Below are 21,641 nucleotides of genomic sequence, written 5' to 3'. Positions count from 1 at the left end.
GCAGGGTTTGCGAGATTCATTTCTCTCCTCTGGAGCAAAAGAAAAAAAAATACTACTAGAAAAAGCATTGATTTTTTTTTTGAGATCAACTTTCCAGAATACCGTCCTCCCCTGAGCTCTCTTCCCCGCCCCTCCAACCCTACCATCCCAAACTTCCAGGGCAACTTTTCTACTTCGTTTAGAAAGGCCTCAAATGAGAAGTGTCGATCCAGCCTCCTCTGCACCAGGAGGGGGGAGCTCTCTGGGTCTTAAGTGCCTAGGCACTGCAGGCAAGAGATCTCCGCCATCACAACAATCTCAGAGGGATTGAGGGACTCGGGAGGGAAAACGTTTTCTTACTCGCTTTCTCCCTCCTCCTCCTCACACCCTCCCCCCGCCTTGGCACTCACTCCAGTGGCTATCGGGTTCGTGCCACTGCTAGCTGGAGCAGCAGCTGGCGAAAAGGAGGCGGGAGGAGGGAAAGAATTGGGAGCGCCCCCGTGAGTGAGGACAGGCAGTGTGTGTGTAGGTGATAGCGGAGGTGACAGTCCGGGGGTCGGTCTGAACGAAGGGAGGAGGAGGAAAGAGGTGAGGGGGTGTGGCGGTAGGGAGCAGGAGAAAGAGACGGGGACCCCGGAGGTGGGGGTGGGAGGGAGAGAGAAGTGGGGGGAGGGGAGGAGGGGAGGCGCCCGGCCCCTAGGAAGCGCGGAGAAACGCTGCAGTCCGGCTCCAGACATCAGCTAGAGCTCTCGCCCTCTCCATGCAGCGGCTGCGGCTCCTCCCGTAGAGCGTGGGACCAGGAGTGTCGGCTGCCGCAGACCAGCAAAGACCCTTCGGGACGATTCCTGTTTGTGGCCTGAGCGAAGTAGAAGTGACGGTGTTGTAAGCTAGGTGGACTAAAGGAAAAGGCGAGAGGGAGAACATCCACCCAGGGCGCGGGGGACGCAGCTGGGATCCTGAGCTGCCTCTTAAGGCTCCCCTTGCCCTGTCTTACTCCAGTACCCCTGCACCACTCCCACCACCTCCAGGCTGCAAGCTCCCCTGGGAGCTCGGGGGCATGAACGGCTACGGCTCCCCATACTTGTACATGGGCGGCCCGGTATCCCAACCGCCGCGGGCGCCCTTACAGCGTACGCCCAAGTGCGCCCGTTGCCGCAACCACGGCGTACTGTCCTGGCTCAAGGGCCACAAGCGCTACTGCCGCTTCAAGGACTGCACCTGCGAGAAGTGCATCCTCATCATCGAGCGGCAGCGGGTCATGGCGGCGCAGGTAGCGCTCCGCCGGCAACAGGCCAACGAGAGCCTGGAGAGCCTCATCCCGGACTCTCTGCGGGCCCTACCAGGCCCGCCGCCCCCGCAATCCGGAGATAATGTCTCGGCCCCCCAGCAGCAGCAGCAGCCTCCGGCGCAACCTCCCCCGCAGCCGCAGCAGCCGCCCCGTCCAGCGGAGTTGGCGGCAGCCACTGCCGCCCTGCGCTGGGCCTCCGAGCCGCAACCTGGATCAGGGCTGCAAGGGCAGCTCTCCAAGACAGGTAAGCAATTCGGGGTGGAAGGTGCGAAGCAGCAGGCCCGTGAGCCTCGGGGGAGGAAATTAAAGAACTTAAAGAAATTTAAAGAACTTCGGGTGGGCTGAGCAGAAACGGGAGGTGGGGGGACGTAGTTGACTCTGCTCCCAGATACCCAGGCGCACACTTCTTCTTTGGGAATGGGGCTTCCTTCTCTCTCAGCCTCTTAGATCCTATGTTGCTGAGTGGGGAAGAGAAAGTTTGAGATTCGGGAACTAGAGGCCAGACGTGTCCACCTGGAGCCTGGACAAGAGGTGCCCCCTGTTCTTTAACTCCACCTAGAGCAGCTGCAAAGATGTCTGGCTCCCTGAGAGCTTTTTTCAGACTTAAAAGAAGTGACTTTAAAATAAAGACAAGAAGCGACACATAAAACCCCACACTTACACCACTCCCACCACCTCCAGGCTGCAAGCTCTAGCGGCCTTTTACCTTTAGAGAAAGTCTCCGTTTTAAGGTGCTGGGACAAATGGGAAGAGGCCACCTTAGGGCCAGTACTGTTAGATGAATGAAAGGGCAAAAAAGAAGTGACTCTAACGACTTCTGGAAACCTCAAGCAAACTCAGCCTCTCTTCCCTTGCGGGGTTGTGGAACTCAGAATTATTGGAAGACGATATAAATTCGGGAAGCGATGCCATTAGGGACCAGGTAAGCTTCTCTCCGTGTGGTGGGGAGCAGAAGTGTACGGGGAGAAAGACAGAGATGTGGAGAGCGAGAAGGAATTTGGCGGGTGAGGGGGAGAGATGCTAGGGTCTCTTCTATAATGCTCTCTAGACATCTCTAATCTCTTGAGGTTTTTAAAAGAAGAGGCTTTTCGTTTCGTTTTGTTTTGTTTTTTAACAAGTTAAGCTGAGCAAAGAAATTTAGTGTAGCTCAGTAGATTCGTGGTCCTGACAAATAGCCTCAGGCTGCAAAAGTAGAGAGAGGGAGTGGAGAGAAAGGAGAGAAAGGAGATAGGACAAATTCTTGTGATGGCTTCTTTCTTTCCTCCCTTTTTCCTACTTCTTCCTCACTTCCAGAAAATGAGGGTGATGCTGTGGTTGACTCTACTGCAAAGTCCACTTTTGGTACACCCCTGGTTCTTCATATAGTAGCTCTGCTCATACCTCTCCAAATACTTCTCAGAGCTTCTATTTCTTCACAGAGATAAGGATGGAAATCTATAAACTTTTGATTCATTTATATTTCTGCTACTGACTGATTCTGAGTTTGTACATATTTGTCTTCCTTCCACTGGGACAAAATCCCGAACAAGGGAAAAGGATTTATTCCAGGAACTGCTGTGCCTAAGGAAACAAAAGATTTAGAGATCCCTCTGGGTTGTACTGGAATTAGGAAGGAAAAATCATAAGGCCGTCTAAGCATCTAGGCAGAGGTGTGGCTATGTCCCTCTAAAGGACTTAGTGTTTTCTTGCTGCCTCCTATTCCCTTAAATAACTAAAACAGAACTACACAACAGGATGATACAAGCCTGAAGGGGCTGTCTCAAAACAGTGGAAACCGTTTCTGAGTTGGGTAGATGTTAAGCTGGTGTTAAAGGTCAAGTTCTACTTCATTACACAGCAAAGAACCATTCAGACTTATTCACTTTGAGGGACTGGACCAGTCATTTTAAGAACAAGGAAGTGGGGAAATTCATCAGAATTTTCCAAAGGTATTTGGTACTGCATAGTACCCTAGCATTTCAACCAAATTAATAACCCGAGTTTAATTCTGTATATGGATAATATTTATTTTATTTTTCAGTCAAAAATGGGTCACCACTGGTTTGAAGAAGCAGGAAAGTTTGAATGGCTCAGGCTCCAGAAATTACATTTGAGCGATAACTTTCCTTTTCATGGTTCCCTAGCTCAGTAACCCTCAGGCCAGAGCAACAATCCACCTCTCTGGGATTAATGTTTATCTGCCATTTGAATTCAGCCATGACTATGTGAGGTGCCTGAGACCTATCTTTCCTTAGGGAGAGCCTATTCTAATGCTCAACAACCCCCAGCCAACCTGTCTGATTCTCTTCCTTGTAAAGGGATTTCGAGTGTGCAGTTTAAATATAGATTGTTCATTTAATCTTAATAACTTTTATTTTTAACAGAGGAAGAAATAAAGGCCCGAGAAAGAGGCATGAATTGCCTCAGGGGATGGGGAGAGGTAGTTTGTGGCCAAAGTTGGACTTAAATCTGATCTGCTACTTCAATTCTTTTCCCACATTGACTCAATTTAAATTTGGGGAGACGGGCAATTTTCGAACAAAAAAAAAAAAGAAAATTAAATTTCGTTTAGAAGAGCAGATACTTCTAAGTGTCACACCTTCTTACAAAATTGAAAAGCAACAATCAGGAAAGAAAAGTAGCAACAGTTACAGTAACATTTTATGAGACTCAGTCTAAATGATTCTGAATATCAGTTTAAATAAATCAAAGCCAGACTTGGTTTCTTCTCCCCCCCCCCACTTCTCCATGAGAAATATTTTACTCCAATTAGAAGAGGTAGATTTTAGAAATTTAAATAATTAGTATGTTCATTACGCATCTTGATAATTATAAAAATTATAATATTTTTATCAATAAATCAAAGAAATAACGTTCAAAACGATGGAGTGGAGAGTAGCTACAATAAGTGTAAACATAAACGTGTCCCTAGAAAGAAGGCCTGAGAAATAGGAAGAATTGTTTGAACAGTTCTTCATAATGACAAGAACGAGTTTCCATCTGAATCCTCACACTATTGCATTTATATTTTCACCTCTTTAGTTGTAGTCCCTTGATTTGCTGCCCTGGCTAAGTTCTGAAAAACTGAGGAGCACAAAGAAAGCTTTCCTTCTATGGTTATTAGAATATACATACACAAAGCCACACTGAAGCATGTCAGAGAGAAATGCCAGGATAAAAATATTTGTTGCAATATTTATCAGAGATGCAATATGCACATACAACTACAGATGCACATAATAATATGTAATACAGCGTACAACATACGTAGTGCGTGTACTAGACCTATTTCTTCTAAAGGAAGGATATCTGCTATATCCTTATGTGATATGTGCCCATTATATGCTTATATATTCATATGTATTTATGAACTAGATCTACAGCTGTGCTATACATACATGCAGTGTGTCCATTTGATATATTCATGGGCATATCATAGCAAAGTAATATCTATAGTTACATGCTAGATTTTCCACGAACAAATATACAGGGTATCATATGCTATAGATCATGTAAATTTTTCCTGCTACTTCCTTCCTTTCCAGCTTCCTTTTCAGTCAAAGACCCAGTTGTCCTTTTTGGAGGGCAAAGGATCCCTTAAAAGAGAGCGCTCAGCTGTGGGGGAGGAAGCACTTTTTTTTTTTTTCCCATTATCGGATACAAATGCAAGTGAACAAAAACATTGAAGCTCCCCCCCATCTCCATTTGTTGAGAAAGGTGCAAGGCTGTTAAAAAACTACATTTGAAGGGCGCCAGAGGAGAAAAATCTCCCAGTAAACGGCTGTGTTCCCTCCATGCCAAATCCCATTTCTGAGCCAAAAGAGACTTCTTCCCCTTAATTCTATCTCCAAGATTACTCAGAGACAATGCTATTTCTAATTCAACCAGTTTAGTACTTTGGGCACTCCTTCCACTGTGATTTATTTTTTAGTTCAATTCAATAAGCATTTTTCAAAATTTTGTTATTTTCAAAGCTTTATACTTAGTGCTGACTAGATAGGTAAATGGATAATTTTAATATTCTCATCAGGATCCAGATACAGGTATCCTTTTTGCTTTTCATTTTCCTCACAGGACCATTTTCTACTTTTCCTTTAGATTTGAGAGACAATAAACATATAGTGAAAAATATCTTGGGCTGGGAGTTGGGGATCTGGGTTCTGGATCTTCCAGTTGTTCCACCTTGTGTAAGTCTCTTTCTAGGGTTTCATTTTTTTATTAGCAAAAATTAAGATTTGAATTAAAATCTTTAAAGAATTTTTGCCACTCTAATGTTGCATGATCCTACTATTTGTTATTTTTTAATTATTACATTTTGATAGAGTTAAAGATTAATGAACTTAGGATACAAAGTTGTTTGATTTACTTAATTTCTTGATCTTTAATATTTCCTTCCATTCTTCTCATGCTCAAATCAGATATAATAATTTTTTTGAATTACAAAAAGAAAAAAGTTTTTCACAGAACTCTTGAAAATCAGTTATTAGTGTGTTTGAAAGAACAAACTGAACCAGCTAAGCCAGTCTTTCAGGATTTGGTATCAGAAGACAAGCAGAGATAAGGGTCAGAGTTGGTTGAAGTAAGATGCTGAGGTTACACATTCCTCTGTGTCACCCCCATTATCCTATCTGAATTAACTAGCTCCTACCTCCTTTCTCTAGGAGGAAAGGAAGAATTCTGGAGTGGAGAAGATGGGGAGATCTATTTAAATTCCCTTTTAACATGTACCGTTTTATACAGGAAGCAAGAGGGTCACAGGAAGAGGGGGAGGAGGAAGAGGAGGAGAAGAAGAAGAAGGAAGAGGAGGAGGAGTAAAAGAGAGACAGAATGAGAGACACACAGAGAACATTTGGGAAATATTCCAAATTCCTCAAAATATAAAGAAACATTTTAAAAATTGATTTGCTGCACAGTGGAATTTCTTCAAAAATTGGGTGAGGAAAGGTTTCTATCTCAATGAAAAGGTTTGTGAGAATAAGGAAAGGAGGGAATCAAATAAGAGAGTGGTCTTCTTTCTACTCTCTGTGCTTGATCTATATATCTCAGAAATACAGAATCCCTTAGCCTTCCCCCACCCTTTTTTTGGCGGGAGGGAGGAGCTTTCTTAGTGTATGGTATCTGCAGATTAAAATTATTGTGTGAATACTAATAGCTGAAACCAACCTTTCAGTTAATTTAAAAGAACAGGAAAGGGGTAGGTGGGAGAGACAATATGAATTTTAAAAAAATTAACCTTTAAAAATATTTGGGAGTAATAATGTACATGGTATATGTCCTTTACTATTGATATTACCATTCCTTTCAAAGCACTACCACTTAATCTGCTCAAGAGAAACCAGACATAAAACACAAACTATACATTTCTTTTTGATTAACTTAAGAGAGAAGAAATAAGCAGGTTTGTGATGGAGGGGACCACTGATTTAAGGCACTCTTGGGCTTGTATCAGATATGCAATTACATAGTTTTAGAAATTTTCCTGGAGCACCTGGATTATGATTTGCTTAAAGTGATCAATATGTATCATAGGCAGAATGTGAACTTCCTGACTCAAAGGTTGAATCTATAACCAACAAACCAGAATGGCCCTGGCTAGAGCTAGATCTTGTTGGATAAGAGAGAGAATCTGTGATTCAATTGGAAATAGGGAACTTTGAGATCAGGAAACTTATCTACAATGCATACAGACACCTCTATAGTTTGAGAGAGTTGTCTGAGGCACCAAGTTGTGAAGGACCCAGAGGGATAGGGAATATTTTACATACATATCTATATCTGTATAGATACAGTTGTAGAATGTAAGCTTTTTTAAGGGCAAGGATTTTTCGTGTTTTCTTTGTAGTCCCAGCCTCTAGAGTTTGATAACCACTTTAGAAATGCTGTTAAATGAGAACAATTATTATTAATTTCGTGTTTTTTTCATCACTGCGGTAAGGTAAGTATTGACAATGTTGTTTTAGAACTTAAAGAGAAAGCAACTCCGGGAAATGTGACACTCACGCACTGCTAGTTTCAAGACTAACACTACCACTCCCACCCCCATCCCCGGGGAAGCGGGGGAAAAAAGAAATCGAGGTCGGCTGAATTCAGGTCCGGGACTTTGCTTTTCTTACTACACGAAAGTGAGGGTAGTTTGCCTGATTCGGTGTTCGTTGGGTGCTGTCTCTTCGGGAATCTTGATTCCTGCCCGGTCTGGCTATAGGAATAAGGGGGATAGCAGAATCTCTGCAAGGAACCTCTAGTTTTTGCCGTACAAAGATAATGCCGCAGGTTCAAACCCGCCTTCTGCATCACTTGGGGTTAGAATAATCTTTTCCATCTTTGAGAGTTGGAGGCAAGGTCATGCAAAGCTAAAGCAATTTTGCCACTTTATAATGGCCCTTCTTTTCTCTGTCCATTTTTTTGTTTCTTTTCCCAGATATCTGAGGTTTTCCATCTTTTTCAGTGTGTGTATGTATCTGTTGGGTTAGGATGACAAGACATTGCATATGTGGAGAAGTTGCACCCATTTTGTATGAAGACATATACTCTCTCCGCCTTCAACTCCGTTTTTAAGAATTTCCCTTCCTTCTTTCCTTTCTCCCTTCCTTTCTTCCTCCCTCCCTCTTTCCTTCTTTCTTTCCTTCTTTCTTTCCTTCTTCCTTCCTTCCTTCCTTCCTTCCTTCCTTCCTTCCTTCCTTCCTTCCTTCCTTCCTTCCTTCCTTCCTTCCTTCCTTCCTTCCTTCCTTCCTTCCTTCCTTCCTTCCTTCCTTCCTTCCTTCCTTCCTTCCTTTCTACCCCTTTTATCACTTTCATTTCTAAATATATCCCTTTCCTTCCTCTACAGCAAATTCTTTCCTGAATATCTATTATTACACTATCCGGCTAAAATTAAGGGGCTCATCTTGTAAACACAACTTCTCAGAACACCCTAAGTGTGAGTCGCTCTTCACTCCACTGTTCTCCTCTCCCCCCTCCCCATCATTTTGGAATTAAAGCAAGATGGAGAGGGAGTGGTGAGAAATACTGGCAAGGGATCTGTTCTCACACTTTGAAGATGAGGGGATAAGTTGGAGTAAGAAGAAATAGTAAGAGCAAGTTTCCTGTGTCTTAGAAACTCTGGTATTACTCTTATCAGAGAAATAAATAAATCCCACTTCCCAGCCACAGCAGGCAGCTATAAATCTGGCGGATAGCAGTGTTATTGACTCACATACTCAACTTTTCTTTCCCCTGATAAATGAACTCCTCAGTTTAAAAGATTACAGTAATCACAGGAGGACAGTGTAAATCGAATCTGATAGCAATAACTTTCGGGGAAGGTCAGGCTCAAGTGAAATGTTACCAAGCAACAGGCATTTTGTTTGCAAAATACAATCAAAGAGCATTGATGAGAAATTCCTCCCTGCCAGCCAGTCAGCACTTTCTACTAACAGCTTTACAGGGGGAAAAGAAGTAAACTTTATAAATCACATTCCCTGGAGCATTTGCAGCCCCTTTCTGGAAATGTTGCACTTCTTCATAGATGGGGAAATTGTCCTTCCTTCCTTCCTTCCTTCCTTCCTTCCTTCCTTCCTTCCTTCCTTCCTTCCTTCCTTCCTTCCTTCCTTCCTTCCTTCCTTCCTTCCTTCCTTCCTTCCTTCCTTCCTTCCTTCCTTCCTTCCTTCCTTCCTTCCTTCCTTCCTTCCTTCCTTCCTTCCTTCCTTCCTTCTTTTCTTTTCTTTCCTTTATTGGCATTCCCTCTGTGTTTCTTTCTTTCCCACTCTCACAGAATCTCAGAATTGGAAAGAACTTCAAAAACCATCTTGCCCAATACAAACTAGACTGCTGACAAGTGATTATCCCACACTGATTATTGACTTCTTCAGGCTGGAGTGGAGGAGTGGGGAGGGGCATTAACTGTTCTTCCTTCATTCCTTTTTACAAAGTTCTGTTAGTAAAAGCAGTTAGGTGCATACATACATGTGTTTAAGGTCTGTAAAATGCTTTACAATATTAATTTATTTTATTCTCATAACAGCTTTAGGAGTAGAAGTAAATCCCCAATTTGCAGATGAGGAAATTGAGGCAGATTTGACTAAGATTACACAGCCAGTGTCAAATTGGATTTGAACTCAAGTCTTCTTGATTCTAGGTCCAACATTCTATTCATTGTGCCACTTAACTGCATTGTAAATTTTCCTCTTTCTGATCTTCACCTATGATTAATTACAATTAACTTCTGTTCTATGGGCCAAGAAAAATGTCCAATCCTCTTTAAAATCTCCTCCTCTCCTCCCCTCCAGTTTCCCTCCTCTCCCCTTTCCCTATCCCCTTTCCCTTCCTCTTTCCCTTTCCCTTCCCTTTCCCCTCCCCCTTCCCCCTTCTCCTTCCCCCTTCTCCTTCCTCTTGCTCTTTCTCTTTCCCTTTCCCTTTCCCTTTCCCCTTTCCCTTCCTCTTTCCCTTTCCCTTCCCCTTCCCCCTTCTCCTTCCTCTTCCTCTTTCTCTTTCCCTTCCCCTTTCCCTTCCCCTTCCCCCTTCTCCTCCCTCTTTCCCTTTCCCTCTTCCTTTTCCTTCCCTTCTTCCATTTTATTCCCTTCTCTTCCTTTCCATTTTTCACCTGTTGCCTCACATCAACTTACTCTGGGCCCCATTTTTTACTGAATAAGAGTGACTATTCAACTGGAAGCTTTTTTTTTTTTTTTTTTTAAGTGATAACATTGATAACATTGATTGCATTAGTAGAATTACCATTAAAATGACTGTAGAATGTTTAAACAATTATCTCAATATCCCCTTTAGTATATGCCCCCTGAAATTTACTTGCAGGAACTATTTAGGAAGTGGAATGGAAAAAAAGAGACAATCCTGATTTTTTCCAATGATAAGTTCTTCAGTAGTTTCCCCTGCCTTCCCTTCATTCCTGCTTACTGAAAAACGTCTCTTTCTAACTAAAAGAAGAAAAGATAAGACACCGGAATTTAACTTTTGAGCAGCTCGAGTAGATTTCAGCATTTGGGATTTGGGATTATGCAAAATCCCAAAACCTGCTATTCTAACCTCTTCCTCAGTTGGGTCATCAGTTAATACTGAATGCCAGGAGCCACCCTTTTCTTTAAAATTCACTAAGACTGCTCTTGTAATCATGTGAAAAAGAAATGAAAGCTATTTACTCTTTACTTTTTCATGGTTTATTGTTCTCATCTTCTGCAGAGATTAGGATAGTTAATAAGGACTGGACCAAATCCTTGATAGAACTCTCTGGGGAGGAAGCTTTCCCTACTACTGTAGCTTATCATTTTCTCTGCAATTGGTGGTATTAGAACAGAGGTTTTTCCCAAATCATGGACCCTCTTTGCAATCTAGTGATACCTCAGAAAAATGTTCTTAAATGCACAAAAATAAAGTACGTGGGCATTACAAAGGTTAGTTATATTAAAATATATTTACCAAAATATGTGTAAAACACCAGCAACAACAAATCCACAGTCACTATGTGAAGAATCTTTGTTTTAAAGAATTGCCTCAAGCACTAAAAGGTTCAATGATTTGTTTAGGGTGGCATAAGTGTGTATCTGAAATGGGACCTGAACTAGGGTTTTCGTGATTCCAAGGGCAGTTCTCACAGTTTCATCCATGGTATGAGATTTTTTTTTTTCCTCATAGTGCCTCTGGTCATCAAAAAGACAAACTGTAACAAGGACAGAGTTCCTATTTGAACTGGAAGTCAGGCCTGGAAGTTCTAGTTGGCTGCTAAAAGCTCCCAATTGGTCTGTTGTCCCTGATGGATCTCTGTCAGATGTGCATGTGCAGAATTCTTTTTTTTTTTTTTTTTTCCCCCTTGGAGTAAGGAGGAAAAGGCACAATATACATTTAAAATTGCTTGACGTGATTTTAAGGACAAAAAAGGGTTGTTGACTTTGGAGTGAAGGAACATACATCTGTGTGCTTATATCTTTGTGTTTTTGTTTGAAACTTGAAAGGTAACATGTTTGTAGAGACATAATGGAATATAATGCATAAATTCACTATTTTATAGTAGAAAAATTCCTATTCACATGTCTAACTGGAAAATTTATCATAAATGTGCTCTGAATTTCTTCACAATGAACATTTTGAAACAATTATTTTAAAAATACCAGCAAGATTATTTTAAGTCTGAGGTTTAAAGCAGGATGAATCCTCTGAAGAAAATCTGAATTTTACATATTGTAACTTGATGTAATAATTTGGTGTGAGTAGTATTTTTGTTGTCTTGTTAGTCAAATAGCTGTGGAGGTGGAAGCTGATTAGGGGCACAGTTGTCTATTTACCTCTTTTGAAAAGCTTTAAAAGATTAAGAACAGGGCACATGAAGTATTATCCTTAGTAAAAATTTACCTTTAAAGGAATATCTGTGTACCTTTTTCCTTTAGAAATCCATATCCATAATCAAAAGGTGAATGTATCATCATTTGGATAATGAAAAACATTTAGACTTTTAAAATGAAGGATTTAGTCAAAAGTCTCTCATAATGCAACAAACATGTATGCAGTATGACAGTATTCTTGAAGTGTTAATCCATCATGAACGAATATCTTAGGTAGGAATCATTATTAAGTGAGAAAATATAACTTCAGGGCTGATATTGCTCTCTCCATATAGTCCCTAACAATCAACAGCTTTGGGATGTTATGGGTATTTCATATACATATGCTCATCTGGTAGAATTTTAGTTGTATCTCAAAATGTGAAATATCTGAAGGTGTCCCCTCAGTGTTCTTTTAACTCCCTATGTAATTCTCTTATTTCTTATATCTTATATCTGAAATGGGATCTGAACTCAAGTTTCTTATAACTTAACTGGTTTAAATACAGTGGATTTTAACAAGTACATCGAACTTAGTTGCAATTTCACAACTGTTGGCTATAGTATCAATTCTAGGCAGCTGTGTTGCAAATATTTGTCCTTAGTTACAAGGGAGACCAGATGAGAGAATGTGGATGGATTAATAACACAAACTCATCACTACTATTTGAAAAACAACTGAAAAAAGGATATGCTCCACTGAACACATCAGTAATGCCATCTCTCTGGACAAAGAATAACTTTTAAATGCTTTTAAAGCAGCATAGAAATGCCTATTCCCCTGTTTACTAACTTGCAGAACTCAAAGAACATATGTGGGGCAAAGATGAAAAATGCTTTTAACCTGCCAATGTTTCTCATCCTTTTTTTTTTCCTTTTCTCTTCGTTTATAATATTTTATTTTCCATGAATTATATATATTTTTTTTAAACAAAGAAATGTTTATTCAGAATTTTTTCCCACAATATATATGCATGAGTAATTTTTTAAAATAATATTATCCCTTGTATTCATTTTTCCAAATTATCCTCCCCCTCCCTCTACTCCCTCCCCCCATGACAGGCAATCCCATACATTTTACATGTGTTACAGTATAACCTAGATACAATATATGTGTGTAAATACCATTTTCTTGTTGCACATTAAGTATTAGATTCCGAAGGTATAAGTAACCTGGGTAGATAGACAGTAGTGCTAACAATTTACATTCACTTCCCAGTGTTCCTTCTCTGGGTGTAGTTATTCTGTTCATCATTGATCAACTGGAAGTGAGTTGGATCTTCTTTATGTTGAAGATCATGAATTATATTTTTAATATTTTTTGGTTTCAAATTCCAAATTCTTTTTTCCCCCTTTTTCCCTCCCCCTTCCGCTTTTTTTCTCCCTTTAAGAATTGTGCCATTTTCTTGGAAGGTAGATACATACATAGTAATATTCAGGTGATGTTTCAAAAAGAATTCTAATAAAATACAAATATCTATTTTTTACTTGAATGATATTATCTAAATATAACTTCTTTCTTTTGATGTGTAAGGATGGAATAAGGAGGGAAGAGAAAATATTGTTGATATTTTCTATAGAAAGGAATAAATTTGTAGGTGAATTTTTCTTAAACTTTCCACATGAGAAATTTGCATAAGGGAAAAATATTTTTCTTAGGGATTCTTAAAAAACTAGCTGAACTTTAATATTTCTCATTGTTCTTATACTTTTCTGAGAAAAAATAGTCTTTGCTTCTCTCTATGGGAAGAATCATCTCCGATTCCTTTAAATTCTTCTAACACTTAGGATGTATACAGTTTGATACTTAGAATCATGGATTCAGAGTTGGGACTTTGATGTCTATCTCCTCTGAGTTGTTAATTTTATATAAGAGGATATTGAAGAATAAATAGGTTGAATGACTCATCTAGGGTCATAGAAAGCAAAGACATCCTAGATTTAGACTTGGGGCCTCTACCTTCAAAGTCAGCTTCAACTTCAGATCCCTAAATTCCAATGAGTAGAGGCCAAATCTGAAAGGGGGATAGGTATAAGCCTGTATATAGTACTTAATGTGTGCCAAATACTCACCTAAGTGCTTTACAAATATTATTTCATTTGCTTCTCACAGCAACTATTGTAATGAAAATGCTGTTTAAATCCTCATTTTACAGTTGAGTAAACAGAGACAAACATACTTGCCTAGGGTCACACAACTAGTAAGTGTCTCACTGAAGATTTAAACTCAGGTCTTCCTGACAACAGGCCTCTCATTCCATCCACTCTGTCTTCCACTTAAATGCCTCAGTTTTATTTCTATAGTACTAGTATTTATCTGGGCTTTCCTGCATTACTTTTGTCAGCATTTGAGTGTATAACTTTTTCATTGTTTGTGGAGAGTTATCAATCCTAAAAATGGAAATTATACAGAGATAATTAAAATACGAATGGATACTTTTTTTTTCCTTTTTGAAACAAGAACACCAAATTTAGTTACTGCATTGGCTGTTAATGGGGGCACCAATTTATGCTGACCTCCCTGGTCCTTACATGAAGGGGCAAATATCAGATCTTTTTAGCAATTTATTTTACACACTGAATACACCAAAGCTATTCTAGAAATTAAAAACCCTAGATCAGTTTGTGGTTGAGCAGCTAATGAAGATCACCATTATAATCTTGACTTTTGAATATCTGATAATTTTTTTCTAAAATTTGTTCTTGGATGAATACATGCATTAGATTTTTATTATGAAGGCATGTTGTTGTAGACTAGGAACATAGAATCAGTGTCAGAACTGGAAGGAAAGTATAAGTCAGAGTATTCATATATTCATAGGCAATATATCCCCTTCCATTATATTTTTTAAGGGACTAGCAGATTTAAAAATAATTCTTAGGTAAGTCCCATTATAGGTGAATATTAATAGTTAGGGGATCATAAAATCATAGATTTGAGAGCTAGAAGAAATGTTAAAAATCAAATCCATCAAATCCAGTCTCTTCATTTTACAGAATTTTAAGAAACTGAAGCCTAGAGATATTAAATCATTTGCTTACACTACCTACAAATATCTGAGGGAGGATTTAAGCCCAAATCATTAGTAAAAATGAGCATAAAGTAAGTGAACTTATAAAAGGAAGTGCTTTATTAAAGTTTCATTGTACAAATATTTATAATTTTATTTATTTGTTTATAGAGATTTATATTTATATCATAAAAAGGCAGCATGCCAGAGTACTTGGCCTTGGTTTTTGATGACATGTAATCATAACCACATTCATAGTATATTCTATGTTTTGTGGGGTAACTGAACATGGGATCTAATTGGAATAAGAAACTCCTAGTGTGAAAATACCTTCTATTAATGCATATCAGCAATTATTTTATAATTTATAATTTTAGAAAATTCAATTGAGACACCAAGACATTAAGGAACCCACAGTCTCTCTCTCTATAATCTATATATCAATCAGAGGCTTGAACTAAGGTTTCTAACTCTAAGCCAACTTATTCAATATTGTCATGTTGCCTTTAAATAGACTTTAATATTTTTTGTATTGAAGATTATTGTTTAAAATGAAATAACATAAAAGTAGTAATAGTATGTATGTTATTATAAACAAACTAATCATAGCTTCTTATTTCTAATAATTTGCCTAAAGCAGATCATGTCTTTTCTCTTTGGAATTATTTGTTAGTATTAATTTGGCCATTATTTTAATGTACTGCAACTGATTTACTTCTGATGGAGGTTTCTTTATATGTGGAATCAGTAATGACTTAATGAGAATACTATGTTTATAGATTCAGACCTAAAAGGTATTTAGTAGAATTCCATCATTTTATAGGTGAAAAAACTGAGTCCTTGAGAAGTAAAGTAACTAGCATAATGTCATATAGTAGTTAAGAAACAATGCTAGGATTCAAAGTCAGATCCTCCACTCTTTCTGTTACACTTTTCAGCGCTAATTGAAAAATGCCTTTGCATTTTCCACAAATTCTGTTGACAGAACAATTTACAAAGTCATCTTAGGTTCAAATCAAATATTTTTTGCAAAGGACTATTCAAGCTTTAAATTTCTCTGTGTTCTTTGGTGCTTTCAATCTTGTCTGACTTTTCATGATTCTCTCATTGGGGTTTTTATGGCAAAGATACTTGGAATAGTTTGTCATTTCCTTCTCCAGTTCATTTTACAGAAGAGAAAACTGAGGCAAATAGGGTGAAGTGATTTGTTCAGGGTGACATACGTAGTAAATGTAAGAGACTGGATTTGAACTCATGAAGTTGAGCTCCCCAGTGCTTTAAACACTGGACTGTTTAGTTGCCCAAATCTTTCTGTAAGTGCCAGTTATTATTATTCTTATAGTATTAGGTTTAAAACAATCTTAATAGCATAGTGGCTTATTCAGGACCATTTCTATCCAAACGTCATTGAAAAAGATGAGAACAAAACAGTTTTATTACCACTATTACTGCTGCTATTATTATTATTGTCAGTATTGTGAGCACCTGTTATGTATGTGCTGAAAGTTCTTTCTCTTTTGTAGATTAAAATCTGTGTATAATTTAAAATTTGATAGCATTGTTTGAAGCTTAGAGGAATTACTTGATTTTGATCACACAGCTAATTGGTGTCAGATGAATTTCAACTGAAGTTTTCCTAACTCCAAATCTGGAAATCAATCCATTATACCTATATTATGCCTAATAACAAAAGCTTTTTTTAAATAGAATTTTATAGAATGATGTACAGTTTTAAATTCTTTCCTTAACTTCATTTTCATTTTTTTAAAAAAGTCAGCTAACAAGCTCTCTCTCTCTGTCTCTGTCTCTCTGTCTCTCTGTCTCTGTCTCTCTCTGTCTCTCTGTCTCTGTCTCTGTCTCTCTCTGTCTCTCTCTGTCTCTCTCTGTCTCTCTCTCTCTCTCTCTCTCTCTCTCTCTCTCTCTCTCTCTCTCTCTCTCTCTCTCTCTCTCTCTCTCTCTCTCTCCTGTAATTGAACTATAATAACAAAAAGAGGAAGAAACTTAGCCTAACAAATAAATATACATAGACAAACAAAAGTTTCCCATATCAGCTATAATCCAAAATATGTTTCTCATTTCACATTTTAAGTCCATTGTCATTCTGTCAGAAGTGTTGTCTCCTTTTGCTTTAGTCATTTGAAATCTGTATTTTTCAATATGCTAACCAGAATTTTCAAGTCTTTCAAAGCCGTTTTCTTTATGATGTCTTTACATAAAGTCTTTTAATTTCTTTGTAATGTCTGTTTTACATCACTTTTTGAGGTCTCTGTTCCCTCTACTACTGTCCATTTTATTATTTATTTTAGCACAATAATATTCCATTACATTTCCATGGCATAATTTGTTTAACTTTTCCCTAATAGGTACATGTCCTGTTAATTTTTAGGTTTTTTGCTACCATTACAAGATCTGCTTTAAATAATTTTGTATATGCAAGTCCTTTTCCTATTTTTTTAATCTTTTTGAGGTGGCATTGCTAGGTCAAAGTATTTGCATAGCTTAATGACTTTGGGAGCATAATTAAAAATTACTTTGCAGAATTGCTGGAGCAATTAACAGTTCTGCCAAACAGTGTATTAGTGTGCCTGTTTTCCCACAGCTCCTCTATCATTTGTCATTTTCACCAAATCTGAGATGGAATCTAGAGTTGCCTTAATTTGCATATCTAGAATTATTAGTGTTTTGAAATGTTTTTATATGGTTTTAACTTTTTTTTTAAATTAAAAAACCGATTGATCCTCTTCCTTCCCTCTTCCTTAAAACCTAAAAACGTTTTCAGTATACTTGAGACCTCCTTTTGCAGGATCTTCTGCATCTCCCTTTATAGTGTTATATTAGCTAATATGTTACATTTTAAGACCTAAAGAAGAATTCTTCAAACCAGTACTTATGATAGCTTGACGTAGATTTAATAACATCACATTTTAATTTTTTTTTTCTGATTAAAAGCACTTGTTTATTTGTTTCAGTATCAATTTGTGGCAACATGTTTCGCTGATACAAAGATCAAATTCATTGAAAAAACAGAACTTCATAGTAAAGTGATAACTTTCACAAGGAGGTCACTGATACATAATCTATTGGAACACTATTGGAGAAAACACATTCTTTTTCTATGGGACTGTAAGATTTACAAAAAATTCCTTCACAACAACCTCACGGGGATGGATTTTGCAGATGAGGAACTGTGAAAGCACTACCTTGGAGTTCCAGAACCAAAGGTCACATCGCACCTCCATCACTTACTATCTTGTGAAACTCACTCCTCTGTATCTAAGTTTCTTCATTTGTTAAACAAGATTTCTAAAGTTCTAGTTCTAGATATGTGTACTAGTTATGCTCTCTATGATACTATGAACTTAGCTCACTTAGGGTTACTAATAAGTGGTCAACAGTTGGTAAGTGGCAGCACTTTGATTTGACATCCTAATTCTTCTGATTCTAAAGCCAGAGTTCTCACTGGCACACCACAGTTGCCTTAAAGAAATCTGGTTTTTGATGAATTCTCTCTGGGCATGTCAATATTACAGGGAAAACTGCCTGCATGGATTGAATTGCTGGTTATGTGGACCAATCTCTTCAAGGGTATACATATCATGTAGCTATTCTATTCAGAAAGGGAAGACTTCTGGGGATGGAAAATATTCTTCATGCTTATCATGGAGAGTGGGAATCCTGAATTTTGGATCTCTGGTTGGGGGTATCTAACTATCTGTTGTCACTTTTGGACTTTTATTATTTTACTTTATTTTATTCTATTAGTGTTTACTGAACCATATCCCATCTAGTTGTAGTTACCTTTCTAACAAAAGAGGGAAAGGTTATCCTAGCCATAAAAAAATCCCAAACCCAAACATCTTGCATCAAGAACATTTATTACATAGCATCATCAGGAAAAGATTAACCCAGTTGTTCTCTGCTTTTCAGACATGACTGAAGAGCACCTAGGAGACAGCAATGCAACTGACAATACAGAGGTCTACAGTGACAAAGACACAGATCATAGGAGCTCCCCAGATGTGGTAAAAAGTAAAAATTGCTTCACCCCAGAGAGTCCAGAAATTGTGTCAGTAGATGAAAGTGGCTATGCCATTCAGAAAAATGGCAGCACCACTGAAAGCCGGCCTGATAGTCCAAAGTATCATTCTGAGCAAAATCACCTCCTGATTGAAGGCCCATCAGGAACTGTTTCTCTGCCTTTTAGCCTGAAAGCCAACAGGCCACCCTTGGAAGTGTTAAAAAAAATATTCCCCAACCAGAAGCCAACAGTGCTTGAGCTGATCTTGAAGGGCTGCGGGGGCGACCTAGTGAGTGCTGTAGAAGTCCTCTTATCCAGCAGGTCATCAGTCACTGGAGGGGACCGAACTTCTGCTGAATCAGAAAGTCTTGTCTTGCCTTCAAATGGGCACATTTTTGAGCACACGTTGAGTTCCTACCCCATCTCATCTTCGAAGTGGTCTGTGGGGTCTGCCTTTAGAGTTCCCGACACACTGAGGTTTTCCACTGATTCTAGCAATGTAGTACCTAATCCTTTGGCGGTTCCTCTGCAGCACCCCTTTCCCCAGCCACCCCGGTATCCTTTGATGCTGAGGAATACTTTGGCAAGAAATCAGTCCAGTCCTTTTCTGCCCAATGATGTCACCTTGTGGAACACCATGACTCTGCAGCAACAATACCAGTTGAGATCTCAGTATGTCAGTCCTTTCTCCAGTAACTCTACCAGTGTCTTCCGGAGTTCTCCTGTCCTCCCCACTCGCTCTCCTGAAGATCCTCGGATCTCAATCCCTGATGATGGATGTCCAATTGTATCAAAGCAACCTATTTACACAGAGGATGACTATGATGAAAGATCTGATTCCTCAGACTCTAGAATACTCAATACATCCTCTTAAAGTGGTACCTGACAAGCGATTAACTAAATGGTATTTACTGTGTGTTTGAACACTTGGGTGCCATGAAGAGGGAAACATACTGTAAAAGGCTCCTTTAATTATGTGACTTTGCTTGATACCTTAGCAATAAAAACATAATTTATTTAATTTCTTGCACTTCACTGGAAAATGCCAAAAAGCTATATATTCTGTGGCTTTAGTGCTGATGTTGATTGTAAATGAGATTCTAATGCTAAGTAAGAATAGGCATGGGAAAGCTGGACTGTGGAAGTATTTAGAGTGGGATGAAAAGTCTCTTTCCCCTTAATTCAGACAACCTGGAATGTTAAATTAAATAATATACTTGAATGCAATTTTGTAAGAGAGGATTCCTCAGGACGTAAGGCACGGGAAGGAATTGGTTCAGTTACAAATGGACTTTAACAGGAATATTATATTCTTATGCTAAAAATCATTCTTGCTTTTAAAAGAGACTGCACTTGAGAATAGAGTTAATTGCTTATGTGCTAATTTAAGCTTTGGACACTTTTTAGAGACAAATACTATTCTTTTCACATGGCTAGATTGAAACATGTGTAATGTCGATGTAAAACCAATTAAAGCTGTGGATTGCATGAAATGTATTGTGAAATGAACACAAGATTAAGCATTGTCAGGTTAATGTAGCATGCTAAAGACTCTAGAAAAAAAAATAAACTAAGGAGATCATCTTGGTTTATGTCATTTATACCTATGGGAAGTACATCTCTAAAGATATGAATTTGGTTTAAAAGGTCATGCTAGGACACTAGCAATATAGGGAAGACAGTGAATGCTAGTTTGATTAAATGAGATATTGCCCGGAAATTATGAGTTGAGGGCTATACTAAAAAACAGGGAATTAGGCTTCTCCCCCCCTTCCTTCCTCCTCTCCCTCTCTCCTTCCCTCTTCCTCCTTTTTCTTTTTATCTCTCTCCTCCTTCCCCTTTCCTCCCTTCCTTCTTCCTCCCTCCTCCCACCTTCCTTCCTCCCTCCCTTCTCTCCCATCAAAAAGTACTAGAGTCTCCCAAGTACAGAGTGTATACACATGATTTCCCCTACCACAACAAGCACTTAACAAATTCTTGTTGACTGACTGCCTTTGTTTAAAGGTAATCTCTTACAAATCATGCAACACAAGCTTTACAAGTGAGTTTGTCCATAATTCAAGCTTATATATCAACAAAGTATGACATAGATTCACAGAAAGTCGAGTTCCAAGAAACCTCAGATCATTAGTCCAGGAGTTCTTCACCTTTTTGTGGATGATGGACCTGTTTTGCAGTCTGATGAAGACTATGGACCACTTTTCAGAATACCATTTTTAAGTACACAAAATAAAATGCTACAAAGGAATTACATAAAATTATATTGAAATATAATTATCAAAATATTTTAAAAAGTTCATACAATCTGGGCTTAAGAATCCCTGATCTAGCCCAACCTCCTCATTTTATGGATGATTAAACTAAGGTCCAGAGAAAGAGATTCCCAATGTCACAGATACTAAGTTTTCAAACTTAAAGTTTCTGATTATATATCTAATGTCTTTTTGCTACATCATGATATTGTTTGGAGCTGTTGATATTTGGTAGGCTTAAATGGGCATGAGATGGGGCCAGAACCTCAGTTTCAGGAATATGAAAATTTATCACATTGGAAGATTGGTTTTGTGTGTGTGTGTGTGTGTGTGTGCGCGCACGCGCATGTGTGTGTGAAGAAGATCCCTACTATGTTGGGTAATAAATGCCCCGTGGTGAACTTCCAGGAGGATTGGATGGGAAGGCATAGATGGGTGATGATCTGCATCTATGAAGGGAATACCTACATTGGTGAAATGTATGAATGCGTATGTGTGGCTGGCCAGATATTTTTAAAATGGAATTTTCAAGAAATTAAGTTCAGTGAAGCCCAAACTGTTTCTTTATCTACTGTTTTCTTCTTTTAGAGCAGGGGTTTTACAATTTTTTTTGAATGTCATGAACCCTTTTATGAGTTTGGTGAAGTCCATGGACCCATCTTTGAATAATATTTTAAAGTAGTTGAACAAAATGCTAAATTTCAGTTAAAGATTAGTCGAAATAATCCTATCCAAATTCAAAGACCCCTGGAAACCCATCAACATAAAAGATGGCTCCTGAGGAGAAAGGCAAAATCCTACCTGAAC

The 21,641-nt window shown here is 38.6% G+C and overlaps 1 protein-coding gene across 1 annotated transcript; it reads left to right on the top strand.

The window, feature by feature from the left end:
- The first annotated feature begins 679 nt into the window (after window positions 1-679).
- DMRT3 (doublesex and mab-3 related transcription factor 3) lies at window positions 680-20,880 on the top strand. Its single transcript, XM_074280652.1, has 2 exons — window positions 680-1,511; window positions 18,492-20,880. Exons 1-2 carry the CDS (start codon window positions 1,037-1,039, stop codon window positions 19,454-19,456), a joined length of 1,440 nt encoding a protein of 479 aa, XP_074136753.1. The 5' UTR covers window positions 680-1,036; the 3' UTR covers window positions 19,457-20,880.
- Window positions 20,881-21,641: the final 761 nt, after the last annotated feature.

Source organism: Sminthopsis crassicaudata, chromosome 1 (genome assembly GCF_048593235.1).
Source record: "Sminthopsis crassicaudata isolate SCR6 chromosome 1, ASM4859323v1, whole genome shotgun sequence".
In the NCBI taxonomy this organism is placed as follows: Eukaryota; Metazoa; Chordata; class Mammalia; order Dasyuromorphia; family Dasyuridae; genus Sminthopsis; species Sminthopsis crassicaudata.
The sequence above is the reverse complement of the archived record's forward strand: the minus strand, read 5'-3'. Positions and strand labels throughout refer to the sequence as shown.